Source organism: Larimichthys crocea, unplaced genomic scaffold (assembly GCF_000972845.2).
Source record: "Larimichthys crocea isolate SSNF unplaced genomic scaffold, L_crocea_2.0 scaffold214, whole genome shotgun sequence".
In the NCBI taxonomy this organism is placed as follows: Eukaryota; Metazoa; Chordata; class Actinopteri; family Sciaenidae; genus Larimichthys; species Larimichthys crocea.
In genome coordinates this window covers 594,416-615,575 of record NW_020852853.1, presented here as the reverse complement: position 1 = coordinate 615,575, position 21,160 = coordinate 594,416, and the positions used below count along the sequence as shown (strand labels likewise).

The following is a 21,160-nucleotide window of genomic DNA, read 5'->3' as shown; positions in this document are numbered from 1 at the left end:
GGGGGGGCCTCTGGCTGGTGGCCGCCACGGCGCCTGAGAACGCCACAAACAACAGGAAGCTGCCACTGCTCTGAAACTTCAACTGTGACCGGCACATTTGTCAAACATCCAGGAAACATTTGGGAAAGATTCAGGAAACTAAACTCCACCTGTTACTGTGACATTTAAAAACAAGTTATTTTAATTAAACTTTCCCATCAGCCTCGGCTGCACACTGTGTTCACGACTAGTTAGCATATTTTAGCATGCTAATGTGCTAGGCTAAGTTTGTGTAAACATTATACCTGCTTAGCTTTAGCATGTTAGCATTGTTGCTGTGGGCATGCATAGTTACTCAGTAATGTAATTATTTCATTAATTTACTGTGTACAGGGTTACAGTTTGTAATTGAGTATTTACATTTACTGATGTGAATATTGTCGTGGTACTTTGACATCAGGAGCTTCGACCTGTTAGCTGGATCAGTTAGCTCAGTTAGCTCAGTTAGCGTGGATCAGTTAGCGTGGATCAGTTAGCGTGGATCAGTTAGCTCGGATCAGTTAGCTCAGTTAGCGTGGATCAGTTAGCTCAGTTAGCGTGGATCAGTTAGCGTGGATCAGGCGTTCAGTCAAACTTCTAGGTTGTGTGTTCGTAGCTAGGTGGCTAATGTTAGCCATGGGATTGTATTGTTGACTAGCTACGTTAGCTAGCTACGTTAGCTAGCTACGTTAGCTGAGTCAGTTTGTAGTTTTTAAGTAATTTAGCCAACACCGTTGATAGCATAGCTGTTAGCATTTAGCTCTTGTTCCAGGTGAGTGCTGGTTTACCTGCAGGTCAGTCTTCATGAGCGACGCCCCGCCCTCCACCAGGTAGTGACAGATGCTCCTCTGACAGGAAGAGGCGGCTTTATGGAGCGCCGTCTCGCCTCTGAAACAGGAAACAGAAACATTTCAATAAAGTAACCAACAGAATAAAAAACAGCTGATGGAGATTTTAATAAACGACTCACGTCTCTCTCTCCGTGATGTCCAGGTGAGACGTGGGAACTACAGGTAACGAGACAGAGACAGAACGCAATGAGCAGTCAACTCTACTTCCTGTTTGATGAAGTCTACTTCCTGTTTGATGAAGTCTACTTCCTGTTTGATCAAGTCTACTTCCTGTTTGATCAAGTCTACTTCCTGTTTGACATGTTTGGGTTTCCTGCGTCACGGAGACGTGAGAACAGACGAAGTGTCAGAGCTCAGAATGATCAATCACTGCTAACGAGATTAATCAGAGTGTGTACTCTGCTGTGTGTACTCTGCTGTGTGTACTGTGTGTACTCTGCAGTGTGTACTGTGTACTCTGCTGTGTGTACTGTGTGTACTCTGCAGTGTGTACTGTGTGTACTGTGCGTGTCACCGTTGTCGATGAGGTACTTGAGGATGTCTTTGTTTCCGGCCTGCACGGCGTGGTGCAGCAGCGTGCAGCCGGCGGCGTCCTGCATCAGGAGGTCTGCCGCCTGCTGGTGGAGCTCCATCAGCTGCAGACAGTCACATGTTTGATTAAAGTTAACGAGGACTTACAGGTAGAACATGTTCGGGTCGGGTCGGGTCGCTGACTCACTCGGTTCAGGTCTTCAGTCTTGATGCAGTCGATCAACTCTGCGTCTGAAAACAAAGTTTGTGTGTTAGCCGCCTGTTAGCATCAGACAGTGAGCTTCACTTTCAGAACCTGCAGATCCGATCCGGTCCAACTTCAGAACTTTTAGCAGAACACCACTGAAGTATAGAAGAACAGGAGGAGGTTTTACCTTTCTTGGGGTGCTGTGAGGTAGAACTGGACGGGCTGTCAGACAGAACAGAGACAGAAGCGACATGAACGTCAGAACCGAACAGAACCTTTGACACATGAAGACGCTGAGATGAGTCGTACCGTGTGACGGGCCTGAAATCAGCCAGAGTCGTATTGGACCGATGGACATTCACAATCTTTGCCCCCCTCCTTCAGATCACAGACAGAGCCAGGACGAGACGCATCAACAACAGTACCATGGAGTACTACAGTACCATGGAGTACTACAGTACCATGGAGTATTTCATACTGGATTCAGTTTGTTGACTTGTGGAGGAGCAGCAAAGTATTTCTACATGCACACACGTACAGGATGTATACAGAACAAATCAGGGATGCACCGATCCACGTTTTTCCTCCGATGCCGATATCTGAGGTTTAGTATCGGCCGATGCCGATCCAGAAAAACAGACGGCATGTGTCACTATGCGGAAAACACCGGGATCGTTCTTTTGTGCAACATCAGACTTGACCTATTTTTTAAAAAACATTGTCAAATATTGCGCATTGTCACGACCTTAAAAATCAGGACCGATACCAGTATCGGATCGGTGCATCCATAGTACAAATATATACTCATACATGTACACAGTATATAGTACATGTACATACAGTATGTACACATGAAGACATGACGATAAGACAAAGTTCATTTCATCCTGTACTTCATAATAACTTTGAAGTATTTGTAGTTTATGTCTTTATACTGCGTCAGACAGTAAATAAAGTTATTAATTCACCTCATTAACAGTAACATCACATATTAATGCATCACTCATATGTAAGTACAGCCGTCCCTCGCTATATCGCGGTTCACTTTTCGCTGTTTCGCAGATTTTTTCAGTGTAATTTAGCTTTTTTTACAGTGTACTGTACAGCATGAACGCGCATTTTGTTCTGCGTCCTGATTGGCTAAGTGAGAACCGCACGTGTGTTCTGCGTCCTGATTAATTAAGGGAGTACTGTACAAAATGTGTGTAAAAGGTGCATAAAAGTGTGTGGTTAGGGGTTTTACGACCTTAAAACATGTATAATAATTGTAAAACTTACTTTGCGGATTTCGTTTATTGCGGGTTATTTTTAGAACGTATCCCCGCGATAAACGAGGGACCACTGTACTGACTATGTCTGCATCAGTGATTCATCACAGCGCCTCCCAGTGGATAAATACAGAGTTACAACTGAGCAGGGACCAGCTACAGGCCAGGTTCTGGTTCTGGTTCAGAGGTCTATATGTTGTCTTGTGTTTTTTTACATACAAGTGTTATTATCTTAGAATTAAAACTTTATTTAAAATGGGCGTGTCGGTAGCTCAGTTGGTAGAACAGCCGTCCCGTGTACGAAGGCTCAGCCGGGGGTTCGAATCCCAACTGCAACTCTTTCATGCAGTTCCTGTCTCCCCCCCCCCTCCACACATTCATTTTTTGCAGCGCCTGAAAACGGTTTGCAGTGTGTGTGATCTACCTGCAGAGGGCAGTCTTTGAGGAGTTCTGCGACAAAACATCAGCCACCGAACTGTCGCTGGAAATCCTCTTCCTCTGAAAGTCTCTGACCCTGAGACAGACAGACAGACAGACAGACAGGCAGGCAGGCAGGCAGACAGACAGGCAGACAGACAGACAGACAGACAGACAGGCGGACAGACAGACAGACAGACAGACAGACAGACAGGCAGATGTGATGGATTTCTGACTCCTTCAGTAAACGGGGGGGTGGTCATGTGACTCTGCTGAGAGCAGCGTCTCCATGGAAACAGCTCATCATAGCGCCGTCATCGTGTTCATACAGCCTCAACGTGACACGCAAGACCGGCTAAACCCAGCAGGAGGCGCTAACATCACACACACTCACAAGAATGATATGTTGGTTCACAATACATACTAGGGACTTTTACCGAGCACCGTTTAATGAGGACTCTGTTAACTGGGGACTTTTTTACTGGGGAAGGATTCAGACTGCTGTTCCTGATTTTTCACTCTGTCTAATTCTAATGAAAATGCTTTAATATGATAATGGTGGTACGTGACCTCCCTCTAGTGGTACATGGAGGAATCTCTGAAATAAATACATTTATTAAAAAATATCATCACAATACTACAAAGTCTGTAAAGAAAATAAACAATGATGCCGCTTTTAAAACAAGTTTTTGATTTAGTTTTTATATCATTCTGATGCGTCGTCATGCTCATGCACACATCTTTAATTATTTATGATCTAAAATGTGACAGTGAGATATCAGTGGAGGTAAAGTTCAATATTATGAAGAAATGGTCAGATCAGGAGAAAAAACTTGTTTCAGCTGTGGTAGAAAGAATTTTACCGTAACAAATACAGCATAACATTTATGAACATTATTAGTGTTAGACTGTAAAACCACTGTAGATTTTAGGTGAAAACTGTCAAATCATGACAGTAAAAGACTGTAATATATATATTATATATATCATTAAATACATATTATGATTATAATATATAGATAATAGTATTAGATATATATAATATATATATATTATAGAGTAGAGATTATAATAATTTTGTGTAACACAGATTTTAAATATTGTATTCTTCATATTACTCTGAGATCTTTGCAGTTTCTGTGGTTTCACAGTGTAATGTATGTACATGATGTTGTAATCAAAGTTTCCACAGCTGATCTGATTTTGGTGGATTACAGATAAATCAGGTTCCTGTCCTGGGTCTCACCTCGGTGTGGTCGAGGACGTCGGGGAGGAGGGGAAGGAGAACTGTCTCTGCTGGTCCTGGTGCTCCTCAGAGTCCACCAGGTCAGGCATGCCGGGGGAGGTTCCCACCGTCTCCTTGACGACCAGCTCCGGGTCCAGGATGTAGAGCTCCTCCTGAGAGATCTCGGTCACGTAGTTCAGGTGCTCCTGGAAGACGTACAGAGAAGCTGGTTCAAAATGCTGGTCAAGGTTTGTGCCTTTGTGTTGTGAGTTCAAAGTTTTCAGTGTCACACCTGAGCTCGGTCGATCCTGTAGAAACGATCTGCAGTCGTACCTGAAAGACAAAGATCAGGTGTGTTCAGGTTAGGGATGCACCGATCCGATATTGAAGAATATTCTAGATCGGGTATCGGTCACAATGGGCCGATCTATATTGGCCGATGTGTTCAGTCTAAATCTATGCTGTGTGCTGTGAGCAACACGCCCTGCGGAAGCTCACATTGTTTTCAGAATGGAGTGAAAGGATTGGCTGTCTTCTTCACACTACCTCAGCCAACAAACTCCACAGCTACATGCAACACCTGCACAGTAAATGTTCCGAGAGGCGCTGGTAAAACTCCAAGTTACAACACAACCAACTTAAAGCACCTACAGAAATGTGACGCCCCAGAGCACGCAAAGTTCACTGAACTGAACCTTGAAGGAGACGAAGGAAAGAAAAAGCTTGTGAAGCTGCTTTTTTAAAGGTTGTTGTAACTGGTGCAGTTATTAAATAAATAAGAAATTCAGTACATTTATATCTGTTTGTTTGTTTTTTAAAAATAGGAAAAATGTTTAAGTCAAGTCTGATGTTGCACAAAAGAACGATCCTGGTCTTTTCCACACAATGAGACATGCCGTCTGTTATTCTGTATCGGTATCGGATCGGTATCGGCTGATAGTAAACCTCAGATATCGGTGTCGGAGCTGAAAAACGTGGATCAGTGCATCCCTAGTTCAGGTGTGTTCAGGTGTGTTCAGGTGTGTTCAAGTGTGTTCAGGTGTGTTCAGGTGTGTTTGGACTTACAGTCGAGGAAACACCACTTCATGGACAGCTTCTGTGCAGACAGACACTGTCCCTTCATCTCATCACAGTCCTGAAGAAGCACAAAGACACATGACCCACAAAGTCTCTCTCAGCCGTACACTGTGATGTCACTTCCTGCTCGACCGTACCTGGTCCAGGTTGTCGTGTAGACGCTCAATGAGCAGGCGGCAGGTCTCCAGGTCGCTGTCTCCGGGAACGGTGATCACTCCGAGCGGCGTCGCTGCAAACGTGGAGACACGTGGAGGTCAGAGTCACAAAGATGAAGGTTCATGTCTAATGTATGAAGACGTTCATTAACTCACAGGCCTCCTTCAGCTGGTCTTTGTCGTAGTGCAGAGCCTCGTACGCCACCATGCTGATCCGGTTCACTCTGATGTGGAGCTTCTCTGGGACTGGCTGCTGACTGCACACACACACACACACACACCTTCAGTCAGCTTTCAGGTAAATTAGTATGTCTGTCTGTTTTCACACGACTCGTCCTCATCATCGGTTCATCTGTCGTACTACATCGTTCTGTAACTTCATGCTGATGTGTCGGAACTCAACACTCTGATACAAATAAACTGCAGCTGAACATTTTTATGAATGGAAAGTACCTGATCAATCAAAATGTTCAAAGCTGTGAGGCCCAACCACAAAGCTCCTGGACTTTAAACAGTACCACCTCATGTTACCTGAACAGGGACACCTCCAGGAGGTAAATGAATGAATGAATGATCCCTGCAGTGAAACACGGGCTTCTCTAGATGTTCCTCTACATGTTCCTCTAAATGTTCCTTTAAATGTTCCTCTAAATGTTCTCAATGTTCCTTTAAATGTTCCTTTAAATATTCTCTAAATGTTCCTCTACGTGTTCCTCTAAATGTTCCTCTACATGTTCCTCTAAATGTTCCTCTACATGTTCCTCTACATGTTTCTCTAAATGTTCCTCTACATGTTCCTCTACACGTTCCTCTAAATGTTCTGAATGTTCCTCTAAATGTTCCTCTACATGTTCCTCTAAATGTTCCTTTAAATGTTCCTCTAAATGTTCTCAATGTTCCTCTAAATGTTCCTTTAAATGTTCCTCTAAATGTTCTCAATGTTCCTTTAAATGTTCCTTTAAAGATTCTCTAAATGTTCCTCTACATGTTTCTCTAAATGTTCCTCTACATGTTCCTCTACACGTTCCCCTAAATGTTCCTCTACATGTTCCTTTAAATGTCCTAAATGTTCCTTAAAATGTTCCTCTAAATGTTCTCAATGTTCCTTTAAATTTTCTAAATGTTCCTTTAAATGTTCCTCTAAATGTTCTCAATGTTCCTTTAAATGCTCCTTTAAATGTTCTAAATGTTCCTCTAAATGTTCTTCTAAATGTTCTCAATGTTCCTTTAAATGTTCCTTTTAATGTTCTAAATGTTCCTCTAAATGTTCTCAATGTTCCTTTAAATGTTCTCAATGTTCCTCTAAATGTTCTCAATGTTCCTTTAAATGTTCCTCTAAATGTTCTAAATGTTCCTCTAAATGTTCCTCTAAATGTTCCTTTAAATGTTCCTTTAAATGTTCTAAATGTTCCTTTAAATGTTCCTCTAAATGTTCTCAATGTTCCTTTAAATGTTTCTTTAAATATTCTCTAAATGTTCCTCTAAATGTTCCTCTACATGTTCCTCTACATGTTTCTCTAAATGTTCCTCTACATGTTCCTCTACATGTTCCTCTAAATGTTCCTCTAAATGTTCCTCTACATGTTCCTCTAAATGTTCCTCTACATGTTCCTCTACATGTTCTCAATGTTCCTTTAAATGTTCCTTTAAATGTCCTAAATGTTCCTCTAAATGTTCCTCTGAATGTTCCTCTAAATGTTCTAAATGTTCCTCTAAATGTTCCTTTAAATGTTCCTCTAAATGTTCCTTTAAATGTTCCTTTAAATGTTCTCAATGTTCCGCTAAATGTTCCGCTAAATGTTCTAAATGTTCCGCTAAATGTTCTCAATGTTCCTTTAAAATGTTCTAAATGTTCCTTTAAATGTTCCTCTAAATGTTCTCAATGTTCCTTTAAATGTTCCTTTAAATGTTCTGAATGTTCCTCTAAATGTTCTAAATGTTCCTCTAAATGTTCCGTTAAATGTTCTAAATGTTCCTTTTAAATGTTCTAAATGTTCCTTTAAATGTTCTCAATGTTCCTTTAAACACTATAGTAAAACCATTTTGCTGCACAATCAGTACTTTTACTCTTGATACTCTTTGTACGTTTTATTGATAGTACTAAGATCATTTCTGTGTAAATTCTGACGCCTCCCTGTGGACAGAAGCTCTGAATACCTCATCCACTACTACAGGTTAGTGTGTGTGTGTGTGTACTGTGGAGTGTGTGTATACTGTGATGTGTGTGTGTACTGTGATCTGTGTGTGTACTCGTTGAGGTGTGTGTGTGTGTGTACTGTGGAGTGTGTGCATACTCGTTGAGGTGGGGCATGGAGATCCTCCTCTTGGCCTTCTGCACCATGTTGGCCTGGTTCCTCAGGCTGATGTGGATGATGGATGGAGCCAGCTTGCAGGGCTCTCCATCCACCTGCATGGGGATGGACTTGTAGGTGGTGAGAGTCACTTCTTTACACTGATGGAGGCGTTCACCATGACCGCCCACCTGCAGCGTGGCCTGGACACAAACAACCAATTACAGCAGAAGAAGATACCGTGATGTCATACAGGCGTGCAGTGGTCCAGAGCTCACCAGAGACGTCATGGTGAAGCCGATGACCTCGATGCAGCCGTCGTCGTGACGCTGTGGTTCAAAGTCCTGATGCTCACTGGGGTGACCCCACGGCATGGTGCCTGCACAGTACCTGCAGCAGAGGTGAACATGTGTCAGTAACATGTGTTCAGTAACGCATGTTACTGAACACATGTTACTGAACGCGTGTTACTGAACGCGTGTTACTGAACGCGTGTTACTGAACGCGTGTTACTGAACGCGTGTTACTGAACGCGTGTTACTGAACACGTGTTACTGAACGCATGTTACTGAACACATGTTACTGAACACGTGTTACTGAACGCGTGTTACTGAACACATGTTACTGAACACGTGTTACTGAACGCGTGTTACTGAACGCGTGTTACTGAACACGTGTTACTGAACGCGTGTTACTGAACGCGTGTTACTGAACACATGTTACTGAACGCGTGTTACTGAACGCGTGTTACTGAACACGTGTTACTGAACACGTTACTGAACACTTGTTACTGAACGCGTGCTGTAGCAGTAGTTCTATAGTAGACGTGCTGTTGTTCGCGTACCTGGGGATGTTGAGGAAGAGCAGACACTGTAACTTCATCTCCTGGACTTTGGCTGTCAGGTCTGTCCCGTCACACTGAGAAGAAAACACAGAACAGGTCAGACCGGTTCAGACCGGTTCAAACATGGACTGTATGCAGCACTCGTGGGGTGGAGAGGCAACATCAAGGCCCAGGGTGTAAGCAGGACATTACATACATACATACATACATACACATATACACATACACACATATATATATATATATATATTCATTTAGCTTTTATCCAAAGAAGGGAAACAACAATGGTCCAGGCATAGAGAGGGACAGATGTGTCATGTCTAGTTGTTGGTAGTGTTGTAGAGGAGGTCCTCTCTGAAGAGCTGGAGGTCTTCAGGAAGTTTGTGAAGGGGAACTAGTAGAACATTCCTCCGACGGGGAACAACAGATTAGAAAAGTTTGGATTGTCCTGAGCGTACGAGTGGCCAGGCGTCGTTCATTGGAGGAGGTAACATCTGTCTGTGTGAGGACGTTCAAGAACCAGAGACTGCTTTGTAGTCAGTGTTAGAGATTTGACTTTAATGTGGCTGCTACAGGTAGACTGTGGAGCTCCATGAGCAGCGGGTGACATGTTGTAGACCAGGCGAGCCGCCACATTCTGGATCATCTGAAGAGGTTTCACTGTGGAGGCTGGGAGGCCCGTCAGGAGGACGGTACAGTGATCGAGTCAAGAAAACAGAGGACGACTGTGGCAGCTTAAAGACATGAAGTCATTATTACTTATCATGATGACAATTTGTCTTTACTCACCACCACTTTGATGTGTTTGGCGAGATCTTTAGAGTTCCCGCTGAGGAAATCTGAGAAGGCCGTCTGAAACACAAACACAGAAAGGTGCATCAGAAATGTTAAAACGTTACAAACATTTAAACGTGTATACCGCACCGTGAGGACAGACTCACCCCTGCATAGAACATCTTATTCCTGAAGCGGCTGTTAAACTTCTCTGGGTTGGCCTCTGAAAGACAAACAGCAGAAACATTCAACCTGTTTATAAAATTAAAGCCGTTAGTGACTTTAACTCAGAATAATAATCTGATTATTGCACTTGATCTGGATCGAACAGAGGAAGATGTGGACATACTGTGGCTGGAGCTAACGGAGCTTTCTTACATTTCCATCCGTCATTTGGTGTCTCAGTTTCATTATATGAGATTTTAATTAGATCAAACCAGTTTTTATTGATCTGTTTGGTAATCAGGTCAGAGAGCAGCAGAGGAGAGGATGCAGAACAAATACAGAAGATAACAAAGTAATGAGTAAACTCTGAGGTACTTCATGTACTGACCTCTGGATTCATGGAAGCCCAGCGTGACGTGAGCGTCGAAGCCCAGACTGAAGTAGTTGTTGAAGACGTCGATGGGAAGCTGAGAGACAGCAGAGGAATGTTGAAGAAGTTCAGCAGGTCAAAGTTCCAAATGAATTTACTATTTTGGGTTGGTGATACTCGACTGACCTTGTCTGTCTGATGTTCGTCCTGGTCCTCCGGTCGGGCCTCGGGGTTCCCCTCAACATTCAGGTTCCATCGATCCAGCTGGACGATGTTCCCGTCCTCGACGTGAGAGAGGATCTTTGTTATGGGTTCATCAGTGTAACCCTGAGAAGAGGATTCATATCTGAGTGAAGAGCCACAGCTATCTTTTTTATCATGAGTTCAAACTCAAGACTTTTATTTGCTTCAATCACTGAACTCTTCACCTCTCAGTTTACACCACTAGAGGGCACTACACAATGCACCTTTAGGTCAAAGTAAAAGCTCCAGTTCTTGTCCAGTGAAACTCACCCCTCCCCAGTTTAGAGTCCTGGCCAGGTCGTTGCCAGTCCCCAGAGGAAGGATGGCGACGGGGGGCTGAGGACGGAGCTTCAGCTGGTCCAATACCGACAAGATCCATCCCACCTGAACACACAGAAGCCATTATTATGCTCACCTGTCACACCTGAGAGCTTTAAAGATTTCAATGTTTCACTGTTAAATCGGCCTTAATGACACAGATTATATTTTATTAAAATGAATCATGTTTTAAACTCAAAGGACAAACAACAACAAACAAAACTGAAAATTCAGTCAGTAATTCAAATCATTAGACTGACTGCAGCAACTCGTTAAAGAAATATATGTATTAAGTTATTTAAATGCTAGGGTTCAAACAATAACATTTTTGAGTTTTAATAACTTAATACAGTTTCGTGACATATATGAACCATATTTAAAGCTTTATGTAGTCAAACTTCATCTTTCATATCATGTTGTGATAATTTATTATTTTATTTTGACTTTGCAAGATATTTAAAAAAAAATTCAGATACATAAAATAAATTAGTTGTTATGTGTGAAACATTCAGCCAGCGATTAAAAACCTGTAATGATTAAATAATCAACATGAAAACATTCATTTATATAATATATATTTTTTATTATTATTATATTATATGTTTAATACAGAGCTGTGAAGATGTAGATTGTCTTCTATGTTAAGTTTGTACGCTGACTCTGTCTCAGTCAGTCCACAGCTCCATCCTCTGCTGTACTGTGTTGTGTTCTAACCCTTCCTGTCTTTTGTTCTCTTGTGGTCTAGACTCCCCGTCCCATCTCCTCCACAGGCCCGGATCCTCAGGTTGGGCACCTTGGCATAAAGCTCCAATCTGCAGGAAACACAAAGCGTGAACCTGCGGAGTCCCATCACAAATAATCTGAGAACCTGAATCAGGCGGGCGATCTTACCCTTCTCTGGGTCCGCCCTTCGTCAGGTCGAACACCTGCCGAGGATTCAGGTACCACATGAACGACTGGATGATCTTTGCTCCCTGAACGTACAAACATGAAAATATTAAAGTACAAACAGTTTGAACATCATTATGTAGATTTATTCCAGTCACTCTACTTTCAGTAGAATATTTAGTCTGTAGGGGGGCTGCACTCACACCATGAGTCTGAACACAACACAACCTTCAGTATGTTACAGCTGCAGTGCATTCTGGTCTATGCCTATGTATGATTGAAGGTGATCAACATGTTTGAAGCTGACACGTTTACATTTTAAATGGTGACCTGGTTTCACACTGACATTGTGGGGACCGCCCTCCTTTATGGGGACGCGTCACGCTGTGGTTAGCGGTGGTTAGCTGTGGTTAGCGGTAGTTAGCTGTGGTTAGCTGTGATTAGCGGTGGTTAGCGGTGGTCAGCTGAGGTTAGCGGTGGTTAGCGGTGGTCAGCTGAGGTTAGCTGTGGTTAGCGGTGGTTAGCTGTGGTTAGCGGTGGTTAGCGGTGATTAGCGGTGGTTAACGGTGTTAGCTGTGGTTAGCTGTGGTTAGCGTTGGTTTAGCTGTGGTTAGCTGGTAGGTGGTTAGCGGTGGTTAGCGGTGGTTAGCTGTGGTTAGCGGTGGTTAGCTGTGATAGCGGTGGTTGCGGTGGTAGCTAGGTGCGGTGGTTAGCGGTGGTCAGCTGAGGTTAGCTGTGGTTAGCGGTGGTTAGCGGTGGTTAGCTGTGATTAGCGGTGGTTACGTGTTTAGTGTGTTAGCTGTGGTTAGCGGTGGTTAGCTGTGGTTAGCGGTGGTTAGCTGTGGTTAGCTGTGGTTAGCGGTGGTTAGCTGTGATTAGCGGTGGTTAACGGTGGTTAGCTGAGGTTAGCGGTGGTTAGCGGTGGTCCGCTGAGGTAGCTGTGGTTAGCGGTGGTTAGCGGTGGTTAGCTGTGATTACGTGTGGTTAGGTGGTTAGCTGTGGTTAGCTGTGGTTATCGTGGTGGTTAGCTGTGGTTAGCTGTGGTTCGCGTGGTTAGCTGTGATTAGCGGTGGTTAACGATGGTTAGCTGTGGTTAGCTGTGGTTAGCGGTGGTTAGCGGTGGTTAGCTGTGGTTAGCGTGGTTGCTGTGGGTTAGCGTGGTTAGCGGTGGTTAGCTGTGGTTAGCGGTCGTTAGCTGTGGTTGCTTTGGTTAGCGGTCGTTAGCTTGTGGTTAGCGGTGTTGTGTTAGCTGTGGTTAGCTGGTGGTTAGCTGTGGTTAGCGGTGGTCAGCTGAGGTTAGCTGTGGTTAGCGGTGGTTAGCTGTGGTTAGCGGTGGTTAGCTGTGGTTAGGGTTGGTTAGGGTGTTATCGTGGTAGCTGTGGTTAGCGGTGGTTAGCTGTGGTTAGCTGTGGTTAGCGGTGGTTAGCTGTGGTTAGCTGTGGTTAGCGGTGGTTAGCGATGGTTAGCTGTGGTTAGCGGTGGTTAACGGTGGTTAGCTGTGGTTAGCTGTGGTTAGCGGTGGTTAGCGGTGGTTAGCGGTGGTTAGCGGTGGTTAGCTGTGGTTAGCGGTGGTTAGCGGTGGTTAGCGGTGGTTAGCGGACAGTACCTGGTTTCCTCCACTCTTTGGGTTCACAAACACCAGCAGAGGCTTCATGAGCTGAGAGGGAAGAGGCTTCACCAGGAATGGCTTCCAGCGGCCATCTTGGAGCTGAGAGAGTCAAAACATTTCGAGGTGACGCAGCTTCATAACTTCATCACATGACATGATGTAACTTCCTGTTTGTGTCGCGCTCTCTTACCTCGGCTCCTTTCTTATTTGACTTGTTGCACTTCAGCGACGTCCTCTTCTTCTTTTTACTCGACTTTAAAGACGTCTTAAGAAATAAGACAGACACCAGCATCAGTGTGTGTCACACTGTGGGGACCGATCGTCCTTACGGGGACCAAAAGGCCGACAAAGTAAAGTCATGTTGTGATGTTCATATTTTATCAGACAGGTGGTGTAAAGGTGGAGTTCAGTTCTGGTTCTGTACCTGAGTTCTGCGGACTCTGATGATCCAGGTCGGGGGGATGATGACGGCGGCGTGAGCGCCCAGAGAGCAACACTCCTCAATCTGCTGCAGCATGAAGCACGTCACCTTGTTGTGATACTGAAACACAGACAGGAAGTCAGACGTTTACAGCCTCACCACTCTGCATTTCATGTTTGTTTCACGTCCGTCTGAATATTAAACGTCTCTGTCACGTGTTGTGGGACTCACGGCCTGTTTGCACCACGAGCAGCTGATGGCGACGATCTCTTTGCTGTGAAAGGAAAACTTCTGTTGAAATCCCTGGTGGAGATGAAACAACAGACAGTCAGATTCCAGAGACTTCAGGCTCTCTGAATCAAAGTCTGCAGCGACCGATGGAGCCTCACCTTCCCACACTGTCGACACTTCCCCGTCTGACGCCTCCGGTGGACCCAGTGGTGTCGCACAACGTTGGGCTGAAACACAACCAGAGTTTGACATTGAACGTGTCCTGACACGTCCAGAACAGGAAGGATCACACAAACCACACTGACACCAACCTCTCGAACAGCTCGACATCCCGGCTCCCTGAACGACGGCTTGCACCTGAAGTTAATCTGAACAGAGGGAGACGAAGACACCGTGAGGACGGGAACAAGAAAACTGTCCGTTAACCCAGAGATGAAAGAAGCAGAGTTTACCTTCTCCAGCTGCTCCATGCACATGGTGTGCACAGATATCTTACAGCCGGCACATTTCTTCCTCGCCACAGACTTTTGCTGCGGAAAACAACAAAAACTGATTAACTGAATTTATTCAAAGGAGGACAGGAAGGAAAGACAACCCAAACACTGAAAACATGGATGGATGCACACGGCTGGGACACACATGTCTTTTGGTGGGACATGAAGTGTGTCCCCGCTGTGTGCAACACTTTTCCATCGGCATCTGTCCGACATGCAGCGCTGTGTTCACACTCACCAGAGATTTAGCGATGCAGTACTGCTCGCCAACATAACAGAAGTCTCCAGAGCCGCTGGTCTCAAACCAGATGTGGTCTCCAAACTGAGCGTTGTCCTGCGTCATAAAAACAAAGTCAGATTCATATATGTATATAAATAAAACATGATGAGTCCTCATCACTGTTCTGTAGCCTGATGAAGTGACTCACGCTCCAGTCGACGGTGCTGTTGGGCTCCTGCAGCTCGTTTGTCTGTCCGGACGTCGACACGTTGGGTTGAGCCGCCGCGTGCAGACCGGACTTGGCGATCGCTTTCCTGAAACACAGGAGACGAAAAATCCCTTTGAACACTTCATGTCCTGTAGGGGGCGATACTGAGCATCTCTGTTTCTGTCACTACTGTTGTGGGGACGCCTGTGAATTACGAGGACACAGAGCTTAAAGTTTTAACTTTCAAGTCACGCAGTGTCGTGCCAGAACAGGAGCTGGACGAGCGTTAGCAATGTAACCGGGCTCAGCAGCTTCTATGGACATGATGGCAGAGGAGAAGAGAGCGAAGAGGAAGCTAAGAAGAGAAAAGTAATCAGGACAAATACTCGAGTAATTCATACCAGATGATGCTTTGATGTTGTTAGTATTGTTGTTGCTATGGTTACCTGCAGGTTGCCTGCCAGCCAATCAGACGCAGATATTCTCTGTTATATTAATGTGACATAATGAGCTCTCTCTGCTGTTTTGCATGTTTAATGAGTTTCCAACTCAAACAAAAGTTCATCAGTGTCATCGTTAGCGTGAACTGCTAATGAGCACAGAGGACGAGAGAAAGAAATATGAATATTTATTTTATTTTGACATTGAGAAAACGTTGCCATGACGTCGTGTTGCAGACTACATACAGCAGGAAGCTGCTCCAGGTCTCCAGCTGGGCGCCGTAGCAGTGCGGCCCCAGCGGGCTGAGGGCCCCTGGGCTGAGGGCCCCGGGGCCGTGGTACAAGGCCGCGTGGTTGAGGTAGTAGACGGAGTTCTTGCGGCTGGGCAGTGGCGGCCCTCTGCCCGGCCACGGGCTCCCGGCTTTGGAGATGGTGGAGATCCTCCTCCTCTTCCTGTGGGTGGAGGCACGATAGCGGCCGTATGGTGCTGAGTCTCCTAAAAACACCTGGGAGGAGTTCCTGCGGAGGCAGCGTGGGGCCCGGATGAGGGGCCGCGATGAAGCCGAAGGCTGAGGAGTCTTCCTCATCACCTGCAGGGCGGAGGAGGAGGAGTCAGGACCGGCAGAGGAGGTGCAGAAGCTCCGATCAGCTGACCAGGAGGCGTCATCCTTCTCCTCCACCAGCTGCTCCGCCTCTGATAGCTGACTGTCTTCTGATTGGCTGTCGTTGGCAGTGGAGTACTCGCTGCCGTCAGAGTGGAGGCTGCTGGCCCCGCCCCTCATCTCCACCTGCTGCTCTCCGGCCGGTAGCCCCGCCCCTGCGCCGTCCTCCTCGTCCTCCTCCGTCATCTGGATGAGGCTGGCGAGCAGCATGGACGGGCCCAGCAGGTGGGTGTCGATGGTGCGCAGCTTCCCCACCTTCTTCCTGCACACGGCGAACCTTGGGTTGGCGCTGGGCGTGGTGGTGCTGGAGCGCCTGCGGGCGTGTCCCGCCCACCTGTTGTGTCGGGACGTCTTTGCCAAGCGCCCCCCTCCGGCACAGGGCGGGGCTGCCGGCAGCTGCACGCTGGAGCGCCGCCGCTGGGTCAGGGTGGAGGACGGCAGCCCCACGCTGGACCTCCGGCGGGCTTTGCTGGTGGGGACGGCAACGCTGGGCCGACGCTGGCGGCACGAGTTGGCGTCTTCATCCGTCCGCAGAGCAACTTCCTTCCTCTTGAAGTGACGGCGGAAAAAAGTGTCCATGATGGACGGAGAGGAGACACGGGGGACGGAAAGCGTCTCCGGCTGTTGGACGCAAAGAGGAGTTAGCGTGGAGCGCAGAGGACATCATCAAACATTAATCATGTTTATTTCTGAGGTTACACAGTTGGACATGGGGACTTATGGAGACTGACTCACTGCTGGAGCCAGCCTCATGTGGACGTTAGAGGAACTGCAGCTTGTGTCTGATATTAAAGTGTGATGATGAGTGCATGAATATCATCTCCAGTAAACTGTGGGCGCTGACACAAACATGAAGTATTCAACAGTTCCTGTCTGCAGGGAGCGAGCGCCACGACAACAGGAAGCTACAATAATGAGGCCACGGCGCCCTGCGGCTCCTCCAACACAGCAGGAACATCTGCTGCTCCATCTGCTGCTCCACCTTCATCTGCTCCACCTTCATCTGCTGCTCCACCTCGAGGACATACGAGCTATCGTAGCTTAGCTTACAGTCCACTAATGCCAACAAAGAGTCTAAAGTCAAAACAGGCCACATGTAATATGTATATGTAGTTTTAGCTAGGTAACGTTAGCGTTCTGGCTAACGTGTGGCTAACGTCAGCTACTTCATCCACCATAACCATGGAGCTAACAGAGCTAACCATGGAGCTAACAGAGCTAACAAAGCTAACCATGGAGCTAACAGAGCTAACAAAGCTAACAGAGCTAACCATGGAGCTAACAGAGCTAACCATGGAGCTAACAGAGCTAACAAAGCTAACCATGAAGCTAACAGAGCTAACAAAGCTAACCATGAAGCTAACAGAGCTAACCATGAAGCTAACAGAGCTAACCATGGAGCTAACAGAGCTAACCATGAAAGTAACAGATAACATAACCATGAAGTTAACAAGTTACCATGGAGCTAAACAGAGCTACACCATGAAGCTAACAGAGCTAACAAAGCTAACCATGAGCTAACAGACTACCATGAGGCTAACAGAGCTAACAGCAGCTAACACAAGCTAACATGGAGCTAACAGAGCTAACCTGAAGCTAACAGAGCATACCATGATTAACCATGGAGCTAACAGAGCTAACAAAGCTAACCATGAGCTAACGAGCTAACATGAAGCTAACAGAGCTAACCATGGCGCTGAACAGAGCTAACCATGACTAACAGAGCTACAGCTAACCATGAAAGCTAACAAGAGCTAACCAGGAGCTAACAAGCTAACCATGAAGTAACAGAGCTAACAAATGAGCTAACAGAGCTAACCAAAGCTAACAGCTAACAAAGCTAAGCTCATGAAGCTAACAGAGCTAACCATGAAGCTACAAGCTAACAAGCTAACCATGAGCTAACTAAGCTACCAGAGCTAACCATGGAGCTTAACAGAGCTAACAAGCTAACCATGAGCTAACAGAGCTAACCATGAGCTAACAGAGCTAACCATGACTAACATAGCTAACAAAGCTAACCATGAAGCTAACATAGACTAACCATGGAGCTAACAGAGCTAACCATAGAAGCTAACTACAGCTAACCAGGCGCTAACGAGCTAACAGAGCTAACAGAGCTAACAACGCTAACCATGAAGCTAACAGAGCTAACCAGGAGCTAACAGAGCTAGTTTCCATGTGAACAAAGGTTTGAGTGTATTAACTTTACACAGACGCAAGCTGAAGTTCATTCAGGTGTATTGTTGTTTTTAGCCTCTAGAATATTACATTAGTGTTTTTTGTTCAACATTTTCTATATTTGATATCTGTATATGAGGTCTGTGCTTTATGTTACTGTTTATATACCTCTGCTTAAATAGCGCTGACAGTGTGGTTGTAACAGCTGATCTCTGCTGTGTTTCAGGGACCACTGCTCTAATGACAGCAGCTTAGCTTCAGGACGTGACGTGAGTACAGGTGAGTACTGACTGATTATCACCACGGCGACAGATTAGTGAGTGCACAAGGCGTCAGGGAAACCCCGGCTTTCATTATTGGACCTCCTCACTCACTGTGCAGCCTCACCTGTTTACCTGTCTGACCAGCACCAATCACAGTCATCAGGTTACCTTCAGGTCTGAGGCGGCTGATGTCCAGCTGACTGTAACATTCAGGCAAACAGGTAACCTGACGCTCAGTAACATGAACAGTACAGACAATACAGACAGACACTGCACACTGTTCATCAATTAATAACTACAGTCAGCAACAAGGCAGTCTGCTCTGTCCCACCTCTTCACGGAGACTACGTCCAGGTTTAAGACAGTCTGCGGGGACGTCACAGAGACTACGTCCAGGTTTTAGACAGTCTGCGGGGACATCACGGAGACTACGTCCAGGTTTAGACAGTCTGTGGGGACGTCACAGAGACTACGTCAGGTTTTAGACAGTCTGCGGGGACATCACGGAGACTACGTCCAGGTTTAAGACAGTCTGCGGGGACGTCACGGAGACTAAGTCCAGGTTTTAGACAGTCTGGGGGACGTCAGCGGGACTACGTCCCGGTTTTAGACAGTCGCGGGACGTCACTGGGAGGACTACAGGTCCAGGTTTTAGCAGTCTGCGGGGACGCACAGAGGACTACGTCCAGTTTTAGACAGTCTGGCGGGGACGTCCACGGAGACTACAACATTGGTTTAGACAGTCTGCGGGACGTCACAGGAGACTACTCCGGTTTTAGACAGTCTGGTGGGACGTCACAAGAAGTCCAGGTTTTAGTCAGTCTGTGGGGACGTCCGAGAGTCCAGGTTTTAGTCAGTCTGCGGGGACGTCAAGGAGGGACTAGTCCAGGTTTTAGACAGTCGCGGGGACGTCAGAGAGTCCAGGGTTAGTCAGTCTGCGGGGACGTCACGGAGACTACGTCCAGGTTTTAGTCAGTCTGTGGGGACGTCCAGGTCCAGGTTTTAGTCAGTCTGGGGGACGTCACGAGGGACTACGTCCAGGTTTTAGACAGTCTGCGGGGACGTCACGGAGACTACCACCAGGTTTTAGTCAGTCTGCGGGGACGTCACGGAGACTACGTCCAGGTTTTAGACAGTCTGCGGGGACGTCCAGGTCCAGGTTTTAGTCAGTCTGCGGGGACGTCACAGAGACTACGTCCAGGTTTTAGACAGTCTGCGGGGACGTCAAGGAGACTCCGTCCAGGTTTTAGACAGTCTGCGGGGACGTCCAGGTCCAGGTTTTAGTCAGTCTGCGGGGACGTCACGGAGGACTACGTCCAGGTTTTAGTCCGCTCTGGGGACGTCCAGGTCCAGGTTTTAGTCCGTCTGCGGGGACGTTACAGAGTGACTACGTCCAGGTTTTAGACAGTCTGCGGGGACGTCACGGAGACTCCGTCCAGGTTTTAGACAGTCTGTGGGACGTCACAGAGACTACGTCCAGGTTTTAGTCAGTCTGTGGGGACGTCCAGGTCCAGGTTTTAGTCAGTCTGCGGGGACGTCACGGAGACTACGTCCAGGTTTTAGACAGTCTGTGGGGACGTCACGGAGACTACGTCCAGGTTTTTGACAGTCTGCGGGGACGTCACGGAGACTACGTCCAGGTTTTAGACAGTCTGTGGGGATGTCCGGAGACTACGTCAGGTTTTTGACAGTCTGCAGTTGTTTATGTGAACAGTTCAGTTTCATAGAGCTGTTAATATAATATAATATAATATAATATAATATATATTAATATAATATAATAAGGTTATGTGATGGTCCGCAGCGTTATCTGCGTCCGTCTTGTGGACGTGAAAGGAAACGATCAAAAGTGACGAGCTGCTCGTTAAAGAAACTCATAACCTGCAGCTCATGACAGACACGACTCGTCACTCAGTAAAATATAAATAATGCTGAGATGTTTCAGTCAGCTCTTTGAGACCAGGACACACTGAACAGCTGTTCTATCGTGTAATCAATAATTATTGAATCAGTCACTTCCAGCTGCACCACGAAGAGAGACGGTGGTTAAAATGTGTTTTAATTTTCTCTTTGTGTTAGTTTATTTTAATATTCACATATTAACAAAGTTTGAATTGATCAATCAAACATCAGTAATCAGTGAGTGTTTGATAACTGACTATTAAATGACACTAAAATAAATAAATAAATAATAAAATCTCATTTTAAGAACATTTCTGATGATTTGTTTAAAAAACTAAATTCATGAAAAAAATGATTTTAAACTTTATCTCAAGATGTTTTGTGATAAATTACTAAGATGCTCATTAACATGTTATTATAATATGTTAATGAGACGACATGTCATTATTTTTTTACTGTTAAACGAAGCACAATGAGTTAATTAAAGTCAATAATGTTTGTGATGATCAAATTAATGAACATATTTAAATTGTGTGAACATGTTGCGATGCTGTCGTCTCATAACACACATTAATATTAATAAGCTGAATTATTGTTTAAGCGGTTCTACAAATTAACACCAAATCTGACAACAGAAAGAAACTACAGGAAGTTCAGAGAGGAAGAAGAAGAAGTTTAGATTGATACAACCTGAGAGGAAACGAGTCAGCCCGTCCTGACGGATGGAAACAGACTGAGAGAGGAAGGTGGGGTGGAGGATGGGTGGAGGGAGGGCAGAGCCTCTAATGCTGTAAAATAACCTTTAACTTCTGATCTGAGTTCAGCTTCAGTGCTCTCTGCCTCACGTTGGAGCTGATCAGCTGATCCGGATCAGTCAGTCAGCTTGATCCAGGGAGCAGCTCATTAT

General features: G+C 45.8%; 1 protein-coding gene across 10 annotated transcripts in view; it reads right to left on the bottom strand.

Moving 5' to 3' along the window:
• LOC104937603 (diacylglycerol kinase zeta) overlaps positions 1 to 21,160 on the bottom strand; it is a 44,062-nt gene that overhangs the window by 2,970 nt on the left and 19,932 nt on the right. For 6 of the 10 annotated variants that reach the window (XM_027275801.1, XM_027275799.1, XM_027275798.1 and 3 more), the window contains 32 exons: positions 15,492 to 16,528; positions 14,806 to 14,911; positions 14,616 to 14,711; positions 14,336 to 14,413; positions 14,195 to 14,251; positions 14,042 to 14,110; positions 13,884 to 13,955; positions 13,656 to 13,772; positions 13,422 to 13,496; positions 13,229 to 13,330; positions 11,626 to 11,708; positions 11,486 to 11,546; positions 10,687 to 10,800; positions 10,360 to 10,500; positions 10,192 to 10,270; positions 9,806 to 9,861; positions 9,654 to 9,716; positions 8,865 to 8,938; positions 8,299 to 8,410; positions 8,024 to 8,223; positions 5,886 to 5,986; positions 5,712 to 5,803; positions 5,563 to 5,632; positions 4,790 to 4,830; positions 4,519 to 4,703; positions 3,280 to 3,369; positions 1,897 to 1,965; positions 1,775 to 1,809; positions 1,588 to 1,631; positions 1,384 to 1,504; positions 989 to 1,025; positions 807 to 906 (listed from right to left, as the gene is read on the bottom strand). In XM_027275801.1, the coding sequence (XP_027131602.1) occupies positions 807 to 906; positions 989 to 1,025; positions 1,384 to 1,504; positions 1,588 to 1,631; positions 1,775 to 1,809; positions 1,897 to 1,965; positions 3,280 to 3,369; positions 4,519 to 4,703; positions 4,790 to 4,830; positions 5,563 to 5,632; positions 5,712 to 5,803; positions 5,886 to 5,986; positions 8,024 to 8,223; positions 8,299 to 8,410; positions 8,865 to 8,938; positions 9,654 to 9,716; positions 9,806 to 9,861; positions 10,192 to 10,270; positions 10,360 to 10,500; positions 10,687 to 10,800; positions 11,486 to 11,546; positions 11,626 to 11,708; positions 13,229 to 13,330; positions 13,422 to 13,496; positions 13,656 to 13,772; positions 13,884 to 13,955; positions 14,042 to 14,110; positions 14,195 to 14,251; positions 14,336 to 14,413; positions 14,616 to 14,711; positions 14,806 to 14,911; positions 15,492 to 16,486 (3,735 nt within the window). In that variant the 5' untranslated portion in view covers positions 16,487 to 16,528. The remainder of the gene's footprint in view (positions 1 to 806; positions 907 to 988; positions 1,026 to 1,383; positions 1,505 to 1,587; positions 1,632 to 1,774; positions 1,810 to 1,896; positions 1,966 to 3,279; positions 3,370 to 4,518; positions 4,704 to 4,789; positions 4,831 to 5,562; positions 5,633 to 5,711; positions 5,804 to 5,885; positions 5,987 to 8,023; positions 8,224 to 8,298; positions 8,411 to 8,864; positions 8,939 to 9,653; positions 9,717 to 9,805; positions 9,862 to 10,191; positions 10,271 to 10,359; positions 10,501 to 10,686; positions 10,801 to 11,485; positions 11,547 to 11,625; positions 11,709 to 13,228; positions 13,331 to 13,421; positions 13,497 to 13,655; positions 13,773 to 13,883; positions 13,956 to 14,041; positions 14,111 to 14,194; positions 14,252 to 14,335; positions 14,414 to 14,615; positions 14,712 to 14,805; positions 14,912 to 15,491; positions 16,529 to 21,160) is intronic. The other 4 variants (XM_027275805.1, XM_027275806.1, XM_027275807.1 and 1 more) reach the window with 2 other exon arrangements.